Source organism: Dictyostelium discoideum, assembly GCF_000004695.1.
Source record: "Dictyostelium discoideum AX4 chromosome 1 chromosome, whole genome shotgun sequence".
Lineage (NCBI taxonomy): Eukaryota > Evosea > Eumycetozoa > Dictyosteliales > Dictyosteliaceae > Dictyostelium > Dictyostelium discoideum.
Genome location: NC_007087.3, coordinates 2,730,420 through 2,752,919, shown reverse-complemented (window position 1 = coordinate 2,752,919; position 22,500 = coordinate 2,730,420). Strand labels below are relative to the sequence as shown.

The 22,500-nt window shown below is 23.6% G+C and overlaps 10 protein-coding genes across 10 annotated transcripts in view; 4 read left to right on the top strand and 6 right to left on the bottom strand.

Annotated features, from left to right (window-relative positions):
• Positions 1 to 58: 58 nt before the first annotated feature.
• DDB_G0270516 (hypothetical protein) lies at positions 59 to 2,865 on the bottom strand (the record flags this gene model as incomplete). Its single annotated transcript, XM_640869.1, has 2 exons — positions 59 to 492; positions 735 to 2,865. 2 exons carry the CDS (start codon positions 2,863 to 2,865, stop codon positions 59 to 61), a joined length of 2,565 nt encoding a protein of 854 aa, XP_645961.1.
• An 833-nt stretch (positions 2,866 to 3,698) lies between these two features.
• Positions 3,699 to 5,007, top strand: magoh (mago nashi protein; the record flags this gene model as incomplete). Its single annotated transcript, XM_640868.3, has 4 exons — positions 3,699 to 3,880; positions 4,022 to 4,292; positions 4,500 to 4,625; positions 4,993 to 5,007. 4 exons carry the CDS (start codon positions 3,699 to 3,701, stop codon positions 5,005 to 5,007), a joined length of 594 nt encoding a protein of 197 aa, XP_645960.3.
• A 384-nt stretch (positions 5,008 to 5,391) lies between these two features.
• DDB_G0270864 (hypothetical protein) lies at positions 5,392 to 8,425 on the top strand (the record flags this gene model as incomplete). The annotated part of the gene is made up of 2 exons (XM_640867.2): positions 5,392 to 5,749; positions 5,892 to 8,425. 2 exons carry the CDS (start codon positions 5,392 to 5,394, stop codon positions 8,423 to 8,425), a joined length of 2,892 nt encoding a protein of 963 aa, XP_645959.2.
• A 157-nt stretch (positions 8,426 to 8,582) lies between these two features.
• DDB_G0269428 (hypothetical protein) lies at positions 8,583 to 9,620 on the bottom strand (the record flags this gene model as incomplete). The annotated part of the gene is made up of 1 exon (XM_640866.1): positions 8,583 to 9,620. The coding sequence occupies one exon, from the start codon at positions 9,618 to 9,620 to the stop codon at positions 8,583 to 8,585; it is 1,038 nt and encodes a 345-aa protein (XP_645958.1).
• A 1,148-nt stretch (positions 9,621 to 10,768) lies between these two features.
• On the bottom strand, positions 10,769 to 11,796 carry DDB_G0270514 (hypothetical protein; the record flags this gene model as incomplete). The annotated part of the gene is made up of 3 exons (XM_640865.1): positions 10,769 to 11,085; positions 11,156 to 11,502; positions 11,567 to 11,796. The coding sequence occupies 3 exons, from the start codon at positions 11,794 to 11,796 to the stop codon at positions 10,769 to 10,771; spliced, it is 894 nt and encodes a 297-aa protein (XP_645957.1).
• A 625-nt stretch (positions 11,797 to 12,421) lies between these two features.
• On the bottom strand, positions 12,422 to 14,862 carry DDB_G0269426 (hypothetical protein; the record flags this gene model as incomplete). Its single annotated transcript, XM_640864.1, has 2 exons — positions 12,422 to 14,500; positions 14,740 to 14,862. The coding sequence occupies 2 exons, from the start codon at positions 14,860 to 14,862 to the stop codon at positions 12,422 to 12,424; spliced, it is 2,202 nt and encodes a 733-aa protein (XP_645956.1).
• Positions 14,863 to 16,417: 1,555 nt separating this feature from the next.
• On the top strand, positions 16,418 to 20,199 carry gxcB (RhoGEF domain-containing protein; the record flags this gene model as incomplete). The annotated part of the gene is made up of 3 exons (XM_640863.1): positions 16,418 to 18,646; positions 18,737 to 19,111; positions 19,207 to 20,199. The coding sequence occupies 3 exons, from the start codon at positions 16,418 to 16,420 to the stop codon at positions 20,197 to 20,199; spliced, it is 3,597 nt and encodes a 1,198-aa protein (XP_645955.1).
• Positions 20,200 to 20,320: 121 nt separating this feature from the next.
• DDB_G0270512 (hypothetical protein) lies at positions 20,321 to 21,229 on the bottom strand (the record flags this gene model as incomplete). The annotated part of the gene is made up of 2 exons (XM_640862.1): positions 20,321 to 20,971; positions 21,206 to 21,229. 2 exons carry the CDS (start codon positions 21,227 to 21,229, stop codon positions 20,321 to 20,323), a joined length of 675 nt encoding a protein of 224 aa, XP_645954.1.
• Positions 21,230 to 21,547: 318 nt separating this feature from the next.
• Positions 21,548 to 22,012, top strand: DDB_G0269422 (hypothetical protein; the record flags this gene model as incomplete). Its single annotated transcript, XM_640861.1, has 1 exon — positions 21,548 to 22,012. One exon carries the CDS (start codon positions 21,548 to 21,550, stop codon positions 22,010 to 22,012), a length of 465 nt encoding a protein of 154 aa, XP_645953.1.
• A 428-nt stretch (positions 22,013 to 22,440) lies between these two features.
• DDB_G0269420 (hypothetical protein) overlaps positions 22,441 to 22,500 on the bottom strand; it is a gene marked incomplete at both ends in the record, with an annotated part of 400 nt that continues 340 nt past the window's right edge. Inside the window, one exon of the mRNA XM_640860.1 lies at positions 22,441 to 22,500. This exon is cut by the window's right edge and continues 118 nt beyond it. Coding sequence (XP_645952.1) covers positions 22,441 to 22,500 — 60 coding nt within the window.

The following is a 22,500-nucleotide window of genomic DNA, read 5'->3' as shown; positions in this document are numbered from 1 at the left end:
AGATACCAGATGAAGTTGTAACATATTATTTAAATAAAACAGGATTTTCATGTACAGATCAAAGAATAAAAAGATTAATATCATTAGCAACACAAAAGTTTATATCAGATGTAACAAGTGATAGTTTACAATTTTGTAAGATTAGATTACAAGGTACATCAAGAGAGAAAACTAGAAAAGATAAAGCATTAGTATTAACAACAGATGATCTTTCATTAGCATTAAGAGAATATGGTATTAACATTAGAAAACCTGAATATTTCGCTGAAAATATACCACCACAAGAAATTGATGAAGCTGCTGCTGCAACCAATGCTGCTGCTTTAGCTGTATCAACATCTTCAACTACAACCACTACAACATCAAAAGAATCAAAAGAATCAAAAGAATCAACAAATTCTACAACTGCAACTGCACCAACAACTCCAAAAGAAGAATCTGGTGAATCTTCAAAAAAGAAACAAAAAACTAAATAAGACATAATACATATATCTAATATGTATTAATTTGTAAATATAATTGAAAATAAATAATAGTAAAAAGATAAATATATATATATATATATATATAGACTATAGGGTTTTTTTTTTTTTTTTTTTTTTTTTTTTATATATATACAAATGGTAAAAAAAAAAAGAAATTACTTTTTTTTTTTTTATTTTTTTTTTTTTTATTACATATTTATTTATTAAATTTATTAATTGAAGATTCAATTGTTTTAAAATCATTAATACCTTGAAGTAATAATGATTTATAATGAAGATGTTCTTTTTTCGTACGTTTAATTTCATTTTTCAATTCAAGAATCTTTTGTAATTCACTCTTTTTAAGTTGTTTCTTTAATTTTTGATTTTCAGTTGATAGGATTTCTTGAGAGATTGTTTGACTTTGAGATTCCTCTTGATGAGATTGATATTCTTTAATCTTTTCATCATAAAGTTTTTCAAGATGTTCTAAATTCTTATTGGATTCCAATAGTAGTTGACGTAATTGTTGATTCTCCAATTGAATCTCCATTGATTTCAATTCATTCTTTGTTAATAAATCTTTATTTTTCTTATATTCCAATTCAAACTCTTTCTGATACTCTGATTTAATCGATTGAATAGTTTTAGAATATTGTGTTGACAATAATTCAATCTCTGAATTGAATTTGGAATCACGTAATTCCTGCTCCAATCTTTGGTTCTCCAATAGTAATTGATTCTTTTCCATTTGATCTTCAAATAGTTGTAATCTTTTCTTTAGAATTTGATTCTCCTTCTCCAAATTGAAACAACTCTGTTTAATTTGAGCATTGGTTGTATTATGATACTCTAATGATGATTCTAAAATTTGATTATTCTTTTTCAATGCTTGATTAGATAATGATAATGTTATACAATCCTTTTTTATTACATCTAAATCATCCTCTAATTGATTATTAGTTTTCAATGCAGTTTGTACCTTTTTCTCTAGTTCACTAGATTTATTTGAATATAATGAATACTTCTCCTTTAAAATTGATATAACTTGATGTAAATCCTCTGAATTGTCTAATGTTGGATCATAATAAAATTCTTCTGTTGCCCATTCAATTTCATCTTTAAATTTATTATTATTGTTTTTATTATTACTACTACTTTTTTTATTACTTTTTTTACTACTATGCTTTTTATTATTATTATTATTAAAATTAAAATTTAAAGTATTATATATATCTTCAGATTCTGATGATGAATTTGATTCATTATCTAATCCATCTTGAATTTTATATGTAAATTTCTTTTTATTTTTATTCTCTAATTGTTTTGACCAATCGATATCCATATGAAATTGATTATTATTATTATTATTACCATTATCTTCATTATCAGAATTTTCAATTGATGCAATAGGTGACCTTCTTTGATGACTATGTTTTGACCTAGATTTCTTTGTATCTGAATAATTTTCATCCATATTTAATAATGATTTAAATAATTGATTTGTATGTAAACTATTTTGTGAATTATGATGACTATTATTACGACTATGACTATTTATTTGAGTTGGTTGTGGTTTATATTTTGATTTATCTGATGGTGAATTAAATGTACTATTACCAACCAAATTGTTATTATTATTATTATTATTATGATGGTGGTGATGATGATGGTGATGATTACTTCCACTATTATGATTCATTAACATTATATGTTGATCATCATTTAATGGCTCTTTTGTAATTCCAATTGGTTGTGATTGTCTAACTGAAGATGATCTTGGTCGTCTTGGTGATGATGTTAATGGTGGAGGTGGTTTATTAAATATATTGGCCGTAGTTGAGTAATAGGTTGGTTTAGGTGGACTACCACTATTACTACCACTACCACTACCACCAGGTGAGGTTGATAATGCATAAATGAATTTAGGTGGTGATGAAGATAATGGTGAGAATGAGTATGGTGAGAATGAATTCTCAGAATCTGAATTACGTGGCGAATTGGGTGGTGATGGTAAATCTGATAATTGTGAAACTGATGATGAACATGAATTACTTCTAGATCTTTGTGGTGTTGGTTGTGGTGTTGGTGGGTTCGATTGGGTTTTAGACTCACATCCATTATTACCATTTTGATGCAGCATACTACAATTACCATCAATGACACCATTATTACTATGATTATCACTATTACCCAATATCCCATTTGGATATAATGATTTAGTAATTTGTGAAAATGCTTCCCTAAACTCATCAAAATCAATCTCTGTATCACCATTACTTGCAATTTGTTTTTGTAATATAGATATGAAATCATCACTAACCTCAACACCTGTCAATGATTTTATTGCATGTTTTAAATCGTTTTTATCATAATTTTTTAAAAAATTAATATCTTCCATATCGTTTTCGTTTTTAATTTCACTATTGTTCATATACATATATATGTAATATTAAAAGTTTATTATTTATTTGTTTGTTTATTTATTTTATGTATTATTATTATTATTTTTTAAATGGTAATATTATGCTGTTTTATTTTTTATTTTTTTTTTCTTTTTATTTTTTTATTTTTTTTTTTTTTTAAAAAAAATTAAATAATTAAATTATTATATATAAAAAATGAAATGAAAGTATATTTTTGAAATTTTTTAAACATATTACAAGAAATTGTGATTTTTTAACTTTTTTTTTTATATTTTTTTTATTTTATTACTTTTATTATTATTTTTTTTATTATCAACAATTTTTTATTACCAGTGTTTTGTTTATGTTTATTATTGGTATTATTATTATTATTACTATTAATATTAATTTTATTTTTATTGTTGTTAATATAAAAATGTTTTTTTAGTTTAAACTTAATTTTTATTTGTTGTGGTGTGTGGGGTAGATTTTATTTTTTTTATTTTTTTTATTTTTTTTTTTTCGAATTTTTATTAAAAATTTAATTTTTTTTTTTTTTTTTTTTAATTTTATTATTTTTTAAATTATATTTTTTTATTTATTTTTTTTTTATTTATTTTTTTTCATTTTTTTTTTTTTTTTTTTCATTCCTTTTTTCTCCATCAAAGATATTTGTTGTAGATCAACCAGAACCAGGAAGATTTTTGCTACTTTTTTTTTTTTACCCAATATTTGGAATTGAAAAAGAAAGTAATAAAAAAAAGAAAAATAAATAATAAATAAAAATAATAATATATCAGAAAAAGGTGATAATAATAAAAATAATAAAATGTCAGATGTTGATACAAAAATAGAATTGGCAACTGATTCAGCCATGGATATAACAAGCCCAGAAAATGATAATAATAAAACAACAGCAACAGCTACATCATCATCAGAAACTCAAACTACAGAAGATATTTTAAAAACAGAGACTCAAAAACAAAAAGATGATTTTTATCTTAGATATTAGTAAGTTGGATTAAAATAGTTTGTTATATTCATAGTTACTGTACTCGAAATAATAGGGTGTGGTAATTGTAACCAGTTATCAGACTGAATTATATATTAATTTTTTGAAAAAAAAAAAAAAAAAAAAAAAAAAAAAAATAGTGTTGGACATAAAGGTAAATATGGTCATGAATTTTTAGAATTTGAATTTAGATCAGGAAATAAATTAAGATATGCGAATAATTCTCATTATAAAAGTGAAAATTTAATTAGAAAAGAAGTTTGTGTTAGTGATGGTGTAATTTCAGAAATTAAAAAGGTGATTTTAGATTCAGGTATAATGTTGGAAGATGATAAGAATTGGCCAGAACCTGATGTTGTAGGTAAACAAGAACTTGAAATCGTATTTAAAGATGAACATATCTCTTTTTCTGTATGTATCATACCCCCCCCCCCCCCCCCCACTTTTAATGATAATTATCATCATCATATTTCATAACAAATCCCTTTTTTGTCATTTTGGGATATTTCCTTTTATAAATTTTTTTAACTTTTTTAACTTTTTTATTTCTATTCTTATTTTTATTTCTATTAACCATTATTTAATTTTTTAAAAAAAATAAAAAATAAAAATAAAAAGACAACTAAAATTGGTTCATTAATGGATGTTGAAAAAAGTGATGACCCAGAAGGTTTAAAAGTTATGTTTTATTTAATTCAAGATTTAAAATGTTTAGTATTTTCTTTAATTGGACTTCATTTTAAGGTAAATATAATAATTATGTTTAAAAAAAAAAAAAAAAAAAAAAAAAAAAATCAAAAAAAAAAATCAAAAATCAAAAAATTTTTTGGAGGGTTTTTACTTTTTTTCACACTTTGGATTTTCAATTTCAAATAATGATACTAACCTTCTTTTCAAATAATTTTTTTTTTTTTCAATTTTTTTTTTTTTTTTTTTTTCTTTTCTTTTTTTTTTTTTTTTTTTTTTTTTTTTTTTTTCTTAAAAAAATAATAAAATAAAATCAAAATAATAATAATAAAACTCAAAAACACAAATAATTAATCAAATAACTTAAAAAATTAATTTTTAATTTTTTTAAAAAAAAAATAATTTAAAAATAAATTTTATTTAGATTAAACCAATCTAAGGAACCCCGACAAAATAAAATAAAAAAAAAAAATAAATAAAAATAAATTAAAAAAAAAAAAAAAAAAAAAAAAAAAAAAAAAAAATCTTCATTAAATTCAATTTAATTTTTTTTATAAAACAATTCAAATAATTAACACCCACATCCTAAATTATATTTTAAATATTAATACACACAACATTAATTTTTTTTTTTTTTTTTTGATTATTCAAAGAATAATAATTATTATTTTTAAATATCGATAACTTGTATAATATTAAAATTCCACAAATAATAAAATAAATAAATAATTTATAGTAATATCTCTTAAATATATATATATATTTACATATTTATATATTTTTATTTCATTTTATTTTGTTTTTTTTTTTTTTTGAAAAAAATATGGCACTTTTAGATTACTTTTATTCATGGTGGTATGGAACTCCAGCACAAGAAACAACGACTACAACAGCATCCAACCCTCCAACACTTAAAAAAGAGTCATCATTTTATCCATTACGTAAAGTTTCAAAAGGAGACCCACTTGCAATTGAAAAAGAGAAACAATTAATTAGTAATCCTGATCAATTAAAAGAGAGTCCATTATTACTTAGTTTTAGAGAAGATGTTGCAATGAATGAAGTCCATATGACTGGTATTGTTTTATTCTATTTAGCAGAGTTACCTTTATTAACAATCTTTTTCGCTCCTTCTGGTACAACTATTCAAAGAATTACTGATGATAAATTAAAATTTGGTGGTAAGTTTTTAAAATTTTTTAAAAATTTATTATTTAAATTTTAAAAAAAAAAAAAAAAAAAAAAAAAAAAAAAAGAATGTTAATAATAACTTGGAGTTTTTTTTTTTTTTTGAAAAAATTAAAATTAAAATTCTATTTTTAGATGAAATTTATGATATTGATTCAACATTAGGCAATAGAAAACCATCATATGAAGATTTAAATGATGCAACAAACACATTGGTAGAAAATAATAAATTGGAAATTGATAAAAAGGTAGAACAAGGACAACAACAGGAAAACCCAAAATCTGAACCATCTTCTTCAAATACTACTGATACAACTCATACTCCAATCACTACCACTACCACCACAACAACAACAACTCCAACAACAACAACAACTCCAACTGTAACATCAACATTAGCAGAAAAAGAAAGAATTGAAAAATTAGAAAAAGAAAGAGAAGAAGCAAAACAACGTAGAGAAAAAGATGAAAAAGAACGTAAAGAACAAAGACAAAAAGAAAGATTAGAGAAAGAAAGAAAATTAAAACAAAAGATTGAAGAAGAGAAAGAGAGATTAAATCAACAAAAAGAAGAGGCAGAACGTGAAGAGCGTGAACAAGAACAAAGAAAGAGAAAAGAAGAACAAGATCGTGTTAACAATGAAAAGAAACAAAGACAAGAACGTGAAGATGCTGAACACAGAGAAAAACTTAGACTTAGAAATGAACAATTGGAAAAGGAAAGACAAGAAATTCGTGATAAAGAAGAACAAGAGAAACAAGAGAAAGATCGTTTAGAAAAAGAACGTCGTGAAAAATTAAAACAAAGAAATGAACAATTGGATAAGGAAAGACAAGAGAAATTCAAAAAGGATCAAGAAGAAAAACAAAAACAAGAACAAGAACAATTGGAAAAAGAAAAACAAAGAAAATTAGAATTACAAGAAAAGAAAAGATTAGCTGATGAACAAGCCGCTGTTGCAAAGAAACTTGAAAATGATAGATTGGCTGCTGAAGAATCTGAAAACAAAAGATTGACAGAAGAAGCTAGATTGGCTGAAGAAAAGAGATTGGTTGAACTCGAAAAGAAGAGATCAGAAGAAGAAGAAGCAAAGAGATTAGCAGAGGAAGCTAGATTGGCAGAAGAGAAGAGATTAGCTGAAGAATCAAGATTAGCAGAAGAGAAAAAATTGACAGAGGAAGTAGAGGCAAACAGAGTTGCTCAAGAAGCTGCAAAGAAAGTAGAGGAAGATAGATTAGCTGAACTCGAAAAGAAAAGATTAGCTGAAGAAGAACAAACAAAGAAATTAGCAGAAGAAGCCGCTGCCAAAAAAGCAGAAGATGACAGATTAGCAGCTGAAGCAGCAAAGAAAGCTGAAGAGGAGAGATTAGCAGTTGAAGCAGCAAAGAAAGCAGAAGAAGATAGATTAGCAGCTGAGGCAGCCAAGAAAGAAGAAGAGGAGAGATTAGCTGAAATTGAGAAGAAGAGATTAGCTGATGAACAAGAGGCAAAGAGAATTGCTGAAGAGGAAGCTAAAAGAGCCGAAGAAGCCAGATTAGCAGAAGAAGCTGCCAAAAAAGCAGAGGAAGACAGATTAACAGCCGAAGCAGCCAAGAAAGCTGAAGAACAAAGATTAGCAGCTGAAGCAGCCAAAAAAGCAGAAGAAGATAGATTAGCAGCTGAAGCAGCCAAGAAAGCAGAAGAGGAGAGATTAGCAGCTGAAGCAGCAAAGAAAGCAGAAGAAGAAAGATTAGCAGCTGAAGCAGCCAAGAAAGCAGAAGAAGAAAGATTAGCAGCTGAAGCAGCAAAGAAAGAAGAAGAAAGATTGGCAGCTGAGGCAGTAAAAAAAGAAGAAGAGGAAAGATTAGCAGCTGAAGTAGCAAAGAAAGCAGAAGAAGAAAGATTAACAGCAGAAGCAGCAAAGAAAGAAGAAGAGGAAAGATTAGCAGCAGAAGCAGCAAAGAAAGCAGAGGAAGAAAGATTAGCAGCAGAAGCAGCAAAGAAAGAAGAAGAAAGATTAGCAGCAGAAGCAGCAAAGAAAGCAGAGGAAGAGAGATTAGCAGCTGAAAAAGAAGCTAAAAGAATTGCAGAAGAAGTTGCAGCAGTTGCAGCAAAGAAAGCAGAAGAGGAAAGATTAGCAGCCGAAGCAGAAAATAAAAGATTAGAGGATGAACAAAAAGCATTAAAAGAAAAAGAAGAAAAAGAAAAACAACAATCAAAAACAGTATCACCATCAATTGATCATTCTCATCATGATAAGAGAAAGAGAGGTCATGATGGTGATGATGACCAATCAGAGGGTGGCAAAGCTAGTTATAAGAAATTACAACATATGACATTGGAAAGACCAAAAGTTAAGATTACTAGAAAGAAATCAACTCGTAAATTATCTGAACATCCAGCAATTAAAGAGGTAATCAGTTATTCAAAACATGACGATGATGAAGAAGAAAGTGAATCTTTAACCTCAACTACCACTACCACCACTTCCCCATCAAAATCATCACCAAATAAATTTGGTGGAGTTTCAATGATGCCAATGGGTTTTGATCCATCTGCTGTTAAATTAAAGAAACCAGCTGCCAATAGACCACCTCCATCTGGTGGAGTTCCAATTATGCCATCCTTTGATCCATCTGCTGTTAAATTAAAGAAAGCTGGTGGTACAGTTGACACTGGTAAACAATAATTAATAATAATAATAATAATAATAAAACATTGTAAAACACAACCTTATATTTATTAATCTCATTCTCAAATTTCAATCGAACACTATGTAAAAAAAAAAATAAAAAAAAAATGCAATATAATAACGATTCTATAAATGATAAATGTCTTTTTTTTATTTAAATGTATTTTGATTTTGTATTTTCAAAAATAAAAGGTTTACCATCATGATTATTATATCTTTTTGAAATTAATGACCAATTAATATTACCTTGAATTAAATTATGATTATAATTTAAAATTATATTTACTTGATTTAATTGATTTTCAGTATATCCTTGATCTTTTAATTGTTTTAATAATAATTGCTCATCTTTAATTATTTCATCTATACTTTGATTACATTTATTAACAATAAAATTAAGTGTTTCATTAAATGTTAAATTATCTCTAACTTGCAAAAAGTATAATGGATTAGTGATGTGACCACCATTGGCATATTCTTTGTCATAGGATGCACAATCATTTACAAGGCCAATTTGGATAGTTGAATTTTCCATTATACGTGTGAATATTGGATTTAACCAAATTTTTGAAATATCAATATCAGTAATATCCTTATCCGCTAAAAGACCAACAATGATTGAACCTGCAACACCAATATTAACTTTACGAATAAATGTATATAAATCCATATGAATTGGTTTGGTTGATTCTGTGGTTTTATTTAATGGATAAACTGAATATAACCATTGAAATAAAGTTGTCATATAAATATTATGAACATCAAATTTATTATATTTAATTGCCCAATCTTTGGAAGTATTTTGTAAAAACATTGTTAATTTTTCTGATGGTTTCACATCAACATCACTATTCAAATATTGGCCAGTTAATAATATTTGTGCATGACTTTTTATAACGTCATTTTGTTTTTCAGACATTGTATTGTATTCGTCTTCTAAAAAATCATCAATTAAAAATAACCAATGCAAATAGGTAGCACATAATCTTAATTGCTCTTTATCAAAGGTTGGATACAAATAAGAAGTAACATTTAATAAATTTTCTACGTATAAATAATGATCTTGATTATTTAATTCATAAATTCCAATTTTATTTGTATCTTCAAAAACTTGATCAATATATTGATTGCTTTGATTTGGGCTTTTATTCCATGACTCTGGGTATTTAAAATCTTTTAATAAAATATTCATTTTTTTTAATTATTTATTTTAAAACTAATTAAAATTTTTTTTTTTTCTTGTATTTATTGTTTTCAAAAATTGGATATAAAGTTGGTTTTTAATTTTATTTTAAATATAATTTCAAATTATAAAACCAAAAATCAATTAATTATTTTTATAAATAAAAAATATATTGTTTTTTTATCATTTTTAAATGAAAATAACACCCCCTTTTTTAAACTATAAATATTTTAAGTATTATAATAAAAAGATTGGTGCATCCAGAATTTGTTCTTTTTTTTTTTTAAAAAATAAAAAGATTGGTGCAACCAGAATTGGTTCTTTTTTTTAAAAAAAAAAAAAAAAAAAAATACTCAAGTAAAACATTCTTTTAAATTTGGTAATCCTAATAGGATAATAACTATTTAGGGAAATGTATCTTTTAATATTTTTTTAAAAAATTTAATTTTTTTTGGGGCTAATTATTTATTAGAATTTAGATCTTTTTTGCCAATTTTTCTAATACTAATTTAAATTAGTGGTAATTATTAATTTTAAATTAGTTTTTTAAATAAATATAACTCATTAATTTTTTTTTTTATTCTTTTTTATAATTTTAAAATTTATTAATTCATCCTATATTTTTTCATATTGAATTTATATTGAAATACAAAAAAAAAAAAATGAATCTTTTTTTTCATTGAGAATTAAAATTAAACTTTTTATTTATATTTTAATTTAATACAAAAATTAAATTATAAAAAAAAGTGTGTTTTAGAAATTTTTTTTTATTTTTTTTTATTCAATTTCAACCGAACCCACCACCAACAACCCCATTTTATTTAATATTTTCTTTTTTTCAATAATATTTAATATTTATTTAATATTTATTATTTTATAAAATAAACTAAATGAACAATAATAAAATGGGAGGGAATCTATTCTGAAAGGGAAACTCTGTTTGAAGAAAGCTGGAAAGTTACATTCACTGTGCCATTGACATGTATGATTATAGGATGCCTTTGGTCAAAGTGGTTATTACCCAATTGAAAAGGATTATGTTCAATGTTTGCTAATACATAAATAATAATAAAAACATTATAAACAATAAAAAAAAAAAAAAAAAAAAAAAAGTATATTAATTGTTTTAAAGTTTATTTTAGCAAATTAAAAAAATATTATATATAACATGATCTGTTTTTTTCAAATAAGGTTTTATCTTCTTGATCTATAGAATTATATCTTTTGGAACATATTGAATAGCCTATATTACCTTGAATAATATAATGAATATAGTTTAAAATTAAATTTACTTGATTTAATTGATTTTCAGTATATCCTTGTTCTTTTAATTGTTTTAATAACAATTCTTCATCATTAACTTTTTGATTTACTCTTTGATTGCATTTATTTATTATTGATTTTAATATATCATCATATGATAAATTTTCATTAATTTGTAAAAAGTATAATGGATTGCTTTTATGAATACCAACTTTAAACTCTATTATATGAGGCACAGTCATTAGTTATTCCAATGTGTATTGAAGTATTTTCTAAAATACGTGAAAATGGATCTAACAAAATTTTTGAAATATCAATTTCATTTATTTCTTTATCAACTAAAAGAACAACAGCGATCGATGATGGAACCCCACAATTAACTTTACGAATAAATGTATATAAATCCATATGAATTGGATCTGTCAAATCAGAGATTTTATTTAATGGGTACACCGAATACATCCATTGGATTAATGTTGTTATTGTTATATTATAAGTTTCCAATTTCTTATATTTAATAGCCCATTGTTTTAAACTATTTTGTAAAAGGATTGTTAACTTTTCACATAGTGTAGGTGGTTCAACATCACTATTTAAAAATTGATCAGTGAATAAAATATGTTCATGACTTTTAAGAATTTCATTTTGTTTTTCACTTGTAATATTCTAAAAAGTCATCAATTAAGAATAACCAATTCATAAAAGTACCACATAATGTCAATTGTTCATTATCAATAGTTGGATAAAAATATCTACAAATTCCAACAATATCCTCCATATATGAATAATGTTTTTGATTTTTTAATTCATATATACCAACTTTAATTGAATCTTTAAAAATTTCTGCAAAATATTGATTTTTTGAATTTGGATTTCTTTTCCAACATTCTGGATACCTAAAATCTTTATATGATATTGACATTTTTTTAATTTATTAATAAACAAAAAAAAAATAATAGAAAATTTCTATTTATATAATTAAAAAAAAAAAAAAAGTAAAAAAAAAAAAAAAAAAAAAAAAAGTAATGAAATATGCTGACATTTTCCAGGAAAACAATCAACTTTTTTATATATTAAGAATTTAACATTGTTTGGCTATTTTTAAAATTGGAGATCCTAAAATACACTAATAAAAATATTCTAATTTTATTTTGACTTTTTCTTTATTATTAAAATAAATAAAAAAAAAAAGAAATAAAAAAAATAGAAATATAAAAAAAATAAAAAAAATAAAATAAAATAAATCTAAAAATAAAAATTATCCTATCATGGAGTTCTAAAACGAATCCAAAAATTAAAATTTTTATTTTTATTAAAATTCACGACAAAATATATTTATTAGATATAAACTGAATATAATTTGTATAGAAGAAAACAATTCTAAAAATACCAATCGATTCATAATTTCATCCCAAATAGGAAAGTAAACATTAAAAATAAAAAATCCATATAATAAATGTAATTTTTATTGCTATTATAATTAATACTACTATTACATGAAAACAAAAGTATAAAATGAAATTTGGTGCTATATGTTAAATAAAGTTTTATTTTTTTGAAATTAAATTTTGTATTGGTAATAAATTTGAAGAAGCTCTTGCTCTTGTTACAATAGGAGAGGGGCTTGTAGGTGGAGGTGATTTCTGAGTACTCTTCTTTGTAGGTGAAAGAGGTTCTAAAGTTTTTGGTTGGTGGGTGGGTGATTGTGGACTCATTATTGGTGAATGTAAGTCTTGACTACATAAAATCTCCTCTTCTTTTTCAAATTGAATCTTTTGTAGTTTGCTCATCAATGTTGGAGATTCTTCCAACTTTCTTTTCAATTTCATTGTTAGCTTTGGATTTCTTTGAGCCGCTGAAGCTATCATCATAGCTGTTGATATCATAGATTGATTTACTGTTAAATCTTGAGGAGATCTAATTGGTATCTGTATTTCATTTAAATCTATAGGTATTGTTGTTGCTGTTGCTGTTGCTGTTGTTTTTGTTGTTGCTATTATTGGTGGTGGTGGTGGTGTTGTTGTTGCTGTTGTTGGTGGTGGTGTTGTTGCTGTTGGTGGTGGTGTTGCTGTTGTTGTTGGTGGTGGTGTTGCTGTTGTTGTTGGTGGTGGTGTTGCTGTTGTTGTTGGTGTTGTTGGTGTTGTTGGTGTTGTTGGTGTTGCTGTTGTTGTTGGTGTTGTTGGTGTTGTTTCTGGTGGTGGTGTTGTTGGTGATGGTGTAATTTTGGTTTTTGATTGTGACTGAGTATCAACTCCTAAAACAATAGTATTGGGTTTAGAGTTTTTCTTTTCTATTTTTTTTTCCAAATTACCATTTCCAATAGGATTTCTTCTGATAATAGGTTTGGGTAGTGGAAAAATAAAATCTGATGTTTGTTGGTTTATTTTAGATACCATAGGTTTCAATGTGTTTGGATGTTGATTATTAGTGGTATTTTTAAATGAATCCGTTGTTTTTATTGTTGTTGAACTATTTGAAGTCGATGTTGAAGTTGTTGTTGTTGTTTTATTAGTGGCTTTCATATTTACATTTGGTATTTTCTTTTTAATGAGACAACTTGCTGGTGGTTTAGTTGGTGGTTTAGTTGGTTGTATTATCTCATTTTGAGTTTCTGATTTTGACAATACAGGTGTAGTACCTGCTGAAGGCTTTGCATTGGGGTTTAAAGGAACCGGTATGGAATATAATTCAAGGCCTTCAATTGGTGTGACAGAACAATCTTCAACAAAAGATTTAAGAGCTGACAATTCTGTTTCTAAATTATGATGGGATTTTAAAATGACACGAATTTGTTTTTTATAAAATAATTCCATCAGCCCTATTTTTTCAGTGAGTAAGAAAACTTGTTTTTGTAATTGTTGTGTATGTCCAGTATCTGTATACGTTGTTCGAGATGGATAAGTTTGTGGAAAATCTTGTCTTTTAAAGAGATCAATATGTTCTATTAAGTCTGTATTATATGAGAAAGGAATTTTTTTTTTTTTTTTTAAATTTGTTTTATCTTTATCAAAACATTGTTGTTGTTGTTGTTGTTGTTGTTGTTGTTGTTGTTGTTGTTGTTGTTGTTGTTGTTGTTGTTGTTGTTGTTGTTGTTGTTGTTGTTGTGGTTGTGGTTGGTGTTGTTGTTGTTGTATGCTATTGTTATTGTTGTCGTTGTCGTTGTTTAAGGTACCTTCGTTAGTGATTGTTTTTGATTGTGATATATTTACATTTTCCATTGTTAAATCAATGTTTATTTGATTATTATTATTATTATTATGATTATTACTATTGTTATCATTATTATCTGTGGAAGTATGACTACTGTCATTTGAATGGTTATGATCCAAGTTATTATTATTATTACTACTACTATTATTATTGTTATTTTCAATTTTAGTGAAAAAACTATTATTGTTTAAGCCTTCAATTCCTGAAGAGACACTATTGTATACTGCCTGTAATTTTTCATCATAAATTTTCTTATTATTTTGTGGGGGGTCTTTACTGAATGGTGTGAAGTATATAGGATATCCATCTAGTGTTTCTATAAACTCTAATATATTCTTTGCACAATCTTTTTCAGATTCTTTTTTACTCTTTTTCCAATCTGATTCAATTTGTTTTCCATTTACTACTACTATAGACTTTAAATATTTTATGTTTTATTTTTTTTATTTTTTTTATTTTTTATTTTATTTTTTTTTTTTTTAATGTTAGTAGATAATAGGTGGAGAGAGAGAGAGAAAAAAAAAAAAAAAAAAAGAGATAATAATAGTGATAATAATAATAATTATTATTTAATATGATTACTATAAAACTGTATAGTAATCATATTAAATAATAATAATAATTATTATAACAAACTATGATTACCACTTTATACCTTAAAATCTTTATTATGTTCGGATCCTTTGCTTTCAGTATGATAAATTGGTATGGGTTGCTTTTTCTTTTGAAGAAATTCATTCAATTGAACCTTTTCTGATGTATGAGATTTATTTGACATTATTTAAATTGAGGTTATTATTATTTTTTTTTTTTTTTTTTAAATATATATATAAATAAATATAAAACTAATAAATACTATATGAATTTTTTTTTTTTTTTTTTTATAAATAAATATAAATGTATAAATGTATAAAAGGATAATTAAATGTTAAATAAAAAATATACTAATAAGTGTATTATTATTATTATAAAAAAAAAAAAAAAAAAAAAAAAAAATTTAGTTAATGAAAGTGATAATAATTTATTTTTAATAACCCTGATATACTAATATTTTATTAGGAGTATTAACATATAAAATTATTACTACTACAATGACTAAATTTAAATTTATTTGTTTTTTTTTTTTTTTGTTGAAGGAAAAAAAAATAAAAAAAAATAAAAAAATAAAAAAGAAAAAAAAGAAAAAAAAAAGATATATTTTTTTTTTTTTTTTTTTTTTATTTTATTTTTTATATTTTTTTTTTCCAAAAATAAAATCTTGAATTAAAAATAATATAAATGTAAAACTTGAAATCTTTGAAAATTGGAATATAAAAAAAAAAAAAAAAATAAAAAACACCATTTTTCAAAATATTTGATTAATTTACTTTTCTTGAATTCCTTTTTATTTAAACTTGTAATTTTATTCCAAATAATTGAAGAACAATTTATTATTTATAAAGATCAAAAAAGATAGACAGTTTCCAAAAAAAAAACCAAAGGGGAAAAAAAAAACCAAAGGGGAAAAAAAAAACACAATTTTCAAGTTAATTTGAGTTCTCAAGATCTATTTTTTTTTCCTTTTTTTTTATTTATTTTTTTTTCCTTTTTTTATATATTTTTTTTTATATATTTATTAATAAACATATGAATATTGAGTTACCAATCATCTCGATTATCTCAATTTTTTTTTTTTTTTTTTTTTTTTTTTTTTTTTTTTTTTTGGGTTTGGGGTGGATTCAAATAATTTTTTTTTTTTTTCTTTCAGTTTTTTTTTATTTTAATTTTTTTTTTTTTTTATTTTAATTTTTTTTTTTTTTTTTTTTTTTTTATAGTGCGAAGAGGTTGTTTTCAAAACAATTATAATAAAAATAATTATTTTTAAAAAGTATTATAATAATAATAAATAATAAATAAACAAAAGAAGCAATTAAAAAAAAATAAAAAAATAAAAAAATAATATATCTTGGTTAAAAAAAAAAAAAAGATAAAAAAAAAAAAATAAAAATAAAAAAAAAAAAAAACTAAAAATATCAAAATTACTAAAAATAGCAATAAATAAAAATAACCACCAATAATTGTAATAATAAAAATATATATATATTAAAATTAAAAATAAAATAATTAAAAATAAAAATAAATAAATAAAATCAGATCAAACAAATAAATTAAATCAGATTTAAAAAATAATCAAATATAAAAAAATAAATAAACAAATAAATAATATAAATAAATCAATTAAATTTAAATATACATAAAATAAAAATAACTTGCCATCAATAAATAAAATAAAATAAGATATAAAAATCAAATCCAAAAAAAAAAAAAAAAAAAAGAAAAGATATATATATTAAATGTTTTCAAATTTTTTTGGTAGTTCAAAAAGAAATACCATTGCTAGTAGTAGTAGTAGTAGCAAAAAAGATAAAGATAATGGTAAAGACGAATCATCTAAATTAAAGAATAGTGGTAGTTCAACATTACCAAAACCAATTACAAACAATGAGAGTGGTAATAATTTTATAACATCACCATCGGTTTCAAGTCCATTGATATCACCATTATCATCATCACCATCACCATTATTATCATCAAGTAGTAATAGTATTCAATCAACATCACATCAACAACAGCAACAACATCAAGGTGTTATAACATCATTACAAATGAAACCATCATGTACAAGTTTAACAGATGATATTGAAAAGAAGAAACAAGCTAAATATGATTCATCATTGGAACAAACCGCTAGAAAATGGGTTTGTGATGTATTGGAGATTCAATTGGAGGATGATAAAACTTTTTATGAGTTATTTAAAAATGGTGTATTATTATGTAGATTAATTAATAAATTAAGAGGTGGTACAATTAAGAGAATCAATGAAAGTACAATATCATTTAAACAATTGGAAAATATTGAAAATTATTTAAAAGCTTGTAAAACATTAGGCTTACAAAGTGTAAACCTATTCAATTCAATCGATTTACATGAAAATAAAGATATTTCGTTAGTGATTACAAATATTGTAGTATTAGGTAAACATGCTTCTAAAATTGAAGGTTATAATGGTATACATTTAGCAGGTGAAAGAAAAATCATTAAAATTACAACAACTCCAGTTTCACCATTATTTGGTGGTAATCATAATAATAATAATAATAATAATAATAATAATAATACAAGTAATGGTGATTTATCACCAGTTTCAATAACGAGTGCAAGTGGTGGTAGTAGTAATTATAATAGTTATAGTAATAATCCATTAAATAAATCATCAAATGGAAAGAAAGCTAAATGGAGAAAATCAGTTAAAATACCAGCAGTATCATCATTGAATAGTGATATTAGAACTAAAGAAGCATTTAAATTCTCACCAGAACTTCAAAAAGCAGCACAAGATTGGATTGAAGAGGTGACAAAAGAAAAGTTTAAATTACCGTCATTTAGTTCCTCTTTAAAAGATGGTATTCTATTATGTAGAGTTATAAATACCATCATACCAAATACAATACTCTATATAAACAATGGTAATAGTAGTTTTAAAAAGATGGAAAATATTGGAAATTATTTAAAAGGTTGTTTAGTGGTTGGGTTAAAGAAAACTGATTTATTCGATACACCTGATCTATTTGAAGAGAAGAATATAAATTTCGTAATTTCAAATATACATGTTTTAGGAAACCATGTCAATAAGATGTATTCACATTTGAAACTACCATTAATAAAGAATATTGGCAATGGTGGCAATGGTGGCAATGGGGGTATCGGTGGTGGTGGTGGTAGTGATGGCTCGCCATTGAAAATGTATAGTTCAATTATTCATAGTAAGTTTGGTAATGGTAGTAGTAATACTAGTAGTGGTAATGGTGGTGTAATAATACCGCCAGAAGATATGAAAGATTTAAAAGATTGGATCAATCATCATTTGAGAGCACATCATTCATTACAGATTGGATCTGATATGTCTAATGACTTGAGAAATGGTGTAACGTTATTGACATTGTTGGAAGAATTAACATTACAAAAAGTCGGAATTTTCGCAAGGGAGCCTGTACTACCATGGCATTTTATGCAAAATATTTGTTTACTTTTAAATTTCCTTAGAGAGAATTCAGTTCACAATGTTTCAGATATCTCACCACATGATCTATTCAATGGTGATATTCATTCACTTTGTATGATCACAAGATTAATTAGAGAGAATTTCGATACTGATCATCAAATGAAATCAATTCCAATGGATACTAGAAGACAAAAAGTCATTGAAGAAATCATTGCTACTGAACAAAGTTATGTTAAATCCCTCTCAACAGTTTATAACCTCTTAATTGTACCTTTATTAAATTCTTTAGATACAAACTCACCAATTCTTTCAAATGATGAAATCTCTTCAATCTTTGGTAATTGGGAACATCTTTTAAGATCTCATATTAATTTATTAAAAGAATTTAAATTAAAATTAAATTTACCTTTTAATGATTTAACAATTGATGATTCAAATCAAAATCAAAATCATAATAATATTTTTGGTGATAGTATTTTTGATTCAAATATTACAATTGGTGATGTATTTTTAGAAAAAGTTTGTATTAATTATTTATTATAATTAAAATCTGTATGTATATGTTAATTATTAATACTAATTTTTATTTTTTTAATTTTATTAAAATAGTGTGAATTTTTAAAAGATAATTATACAAATTATATTAATAATTATGATAATTCATATCAAAGAGTTAAAAGATTAAAAAAAAGTAATAGTAATTTTGAAGAATTAGTAAATACATTTGAAATATTTCAAGATACACACAATGGATTGGATTTATATAGTTATTTAATTATGCCAATTCAAAGAATTGTTAGATATATTCTTTTATTGAAAGAAGTTATTAAATATACACCTTCAACTCATCCAGATTATCAAATGCTTCAAAATGCAAAAGAAAATATTAAAAGAGTTGCTGATCATGTTAATGAATCAAAAATGGCTGTAGAAAATAAAAGAAAAATCCTTTCAATTCAAGATTCAATTCAAAATTTACAATTTGTATGTTATTTATTTTTATTAATTTATTAATTTATTATTTTTTAATATTTAACTAACATTTTTATTTTTATTTTTATTTATTTATTTAAAAATAGAATTTAATGGATAAAGAAAGAACTTATATTAGAGAAGGTTTCTTAGAAATTGAAGATACATTCAAAAAAGATAGTTATTTCTTTTTATTTAGTGATTTATTATTATTTGTAAAATATAAACCATCAGAAGAAACTGGTAAAGAATTTAAATATAAAGAAGTTTTCTATTTAGATCAAGTTGTTGATGTATCTGATATTTTAAGTGATGATGAAGGTGAAGCTTGCGTAGATGGTGATGATGATGGTGGTGAATATGAAGGTGGAAATGGTGATGCTACTAGTGGTAGTGCTGATCCAGAGGATCAAACATTAAGAAGATCATGTAATAGTAATAATAATAATAATAGTAATAGTAATAAAAGTAATACAGTTTACTCTTTTGAAATTGAAACTTGTGAATTTAGTTTAGTTCTATTAGCAGAAAGTCATACTGAAAAAATAGAATGGATGGAAGATCTTAGATCATGTCTTCAACATCAATTAATTAAAGAAGAGGATCAATTATCATCTTTATCTTTGTCCGATAATGATGATGACAATGATGCTGATGCTGATGTTGAAAGTAGTTTAAATAGTATAAGCAGTCCATTATTATTATTAAATAATAATAATATTATTAATAATAATAATAATAATAATAATAATAATAATAATAATAATAATAATAATAATAATAATAATAATTGTAAAAATAGTAATATCAATATTAATAGTAGTATAGATAATAATAGCGATAATAATAATAATGATTATGATAGTAAAATTAACAGTGAAGAAAATGGAGATAGTAGTGATGAAGAAAATAAAACATCAAATAGACGTAGTGTTTCATTTAAAACTCATAAAAGATTAGAATCTGATGAAACAATCTCTGATACTGAATCTGATGACTATGAATTGGTTTGTGGTAGATCCAAGAAATCACAACCTCCTCCTGTCCCTCCAAGGAAAATTACATTTTCAGATACCATAAAAAATATCGATAATCAATAATCAATAATCAATAATCAATAATAATAATAATAAATAGTAATAGTTAAAATAAATAAATAAAATACAAAATATATATTGTAAATTAAAAAAAAAAAAGATTTTAATTTTATTTGTTTTTTATTTAGTTTTCAATTAAATTAAAGGTTAAATTATTTTCAGTGAATAAAATCTTTAATTTTTCTTCATATTTGGGAACATGATTTCTACCAATTTCTAATAATTCCCTACTTAAATCAGAGTCAACAGAAAGAATACCAAATTCAATTTTTAATAACTCCAATCCAAATTTTAAATTTTCATCATTAGTTTTTTTAATACCAAGTCCATTGAGTGACAACTCTAAACAATTTTTAGTTTTGTTAAATTGGACAATCTCTTTTTCAGTATATGAGAGTGATTGAGTAACAAGTGTTTTTTGGCTTGTCAAACAATCTAATTCTCTTGACATTCTATTAACTTCTTTTTGTTTGTAAGCTACTCTTGATTTTAATCCACTTAAATCTGAAAGTAGAACAATTAGAGCACCAAATGGATTTAATAACCTAAAGATCAGGGGAAGTGAATTTCGGTCATTTTCTCTTTTTAGATTATTAATTTCATTTCTTTCTCTATTTATGTAATTGTTGAGACTATTTATTTCACTTTGTAATTTTGCATACTTTTTTTCAATTTCACCCTTTAAATTACCTAAATTGGTTGTGGTTTGAGCATTTTTTACAACTAGGTTTGATGTCTCTAATAATATTTTTTTTGTTACATTTATTGATTCATTCTTTTTTTTAATATCTTCTTTTATATTGAAAATTGAATTTTCCACAAGTTGATCAATTTTATTTTATTGTTTTAATATAATTTCTTTTTGTAGATCCATTTTTATTTATATTTATCTAGAAAAAAATAAAAAAACTAAATAAATAAAAAATTGTTTTTTAAGTTTTTAAATTATGGTTTTTAAAAAAATATTAATTTTAAGTTAAAATGTAATGCTTTATTAATATATATTAACTTTTTTGTTATTTTCACCCCACATTTTCCACTTTCCAAAAAAAAAAAAAAAAACTTTAAATGGTTATTAGTTTGCAGATAATAAAAAATGTGTTTTTTCTTTTATTTTGTATTTTAACTTTTGTAATAACCATTTAAAGTTTTTTTTTAATAGCCTATATTATTTTAATTTTTTTTATTAATTTTTATAATTTGCAATAAAAAATTAAGAGCATTATAAAAAATACTTACTTTTAAAAATTTCTATTAAAATAAAAAAATTTTATTTATTATTAATTGATTTGTTAAAGTTTCTTATGCCTCCTCTTATGGTTTTCCCTGTAGCACTAATATTTTGGAAATAATGCTAGAATTTCAAACATTTATTAAATCTTGTAACGAAACATGTTATGTTTTTGTTTTAAAATCAATTCAAGGTTTAAATTTTATTAAAAATGGATTAATTGAAGCTAAAGAAGGCGATTTTGACTATTCAATTAAACTTATTAGATCAACTTCCAAAATTGCAGATCTTTTGGCAAATGAGGCAAAAAATAAGTCTATGATTGCCAATGACCTTGCTGAAAAATCAGGAAAGACCCTTTTAATAGCCAATCATAATAGAAATGAAGTGATAGATAAAAATAATAAGGAAAAAGATAAAGAAAATGAAATGAAAGTTAAAAAGGATATTCTTCAATCAGAAATTGGAAGTTATGGTAAAAATATTGAAGAATTTCAAAAAAAGGCGGATGAAGTAGTTGAGAGGGAAAAAAACAAATCCATTTTAGATAAAATAATAAATATATTTATAAATCATCCATGTTGATAATGTTGTGTCAAACCTTCCTACAAGAGAAGAAGCCAAAATAGTTGCTACAAAATTTTGCAAAAGAATTTCAGAACAATTGGAATTTGATTCTAAAGAGGAATCAAGTCAAATACAAGGCTAAAATGAAAATTAAACTACATTCTTTTTAAAAAATATTGTATATTCTTGTTTTTCTATTCACATGTTCTATTATATAATAAATAAAAAATTTCACACTATTACTTCAATAAATATTAAAAAAAATATAAAAAAATAAAAAAAAATAAAAAAAAATATTTTGCTTTTATTTATAATTTTTTAATATTTTTTGGTATTTATTTTAAATCTATTTATAAAATAAAAAATAATAATAATAATAAAAATCAAACTTTATTTTTAAAAAAAAAAAATGAGGCCAGTTTTATATAATTTATTTTTTTTAAATTTTAACAATTTGGATTACCAGTTAATGAAGCATAACATTTGGTCATACTTGGACATGGGTT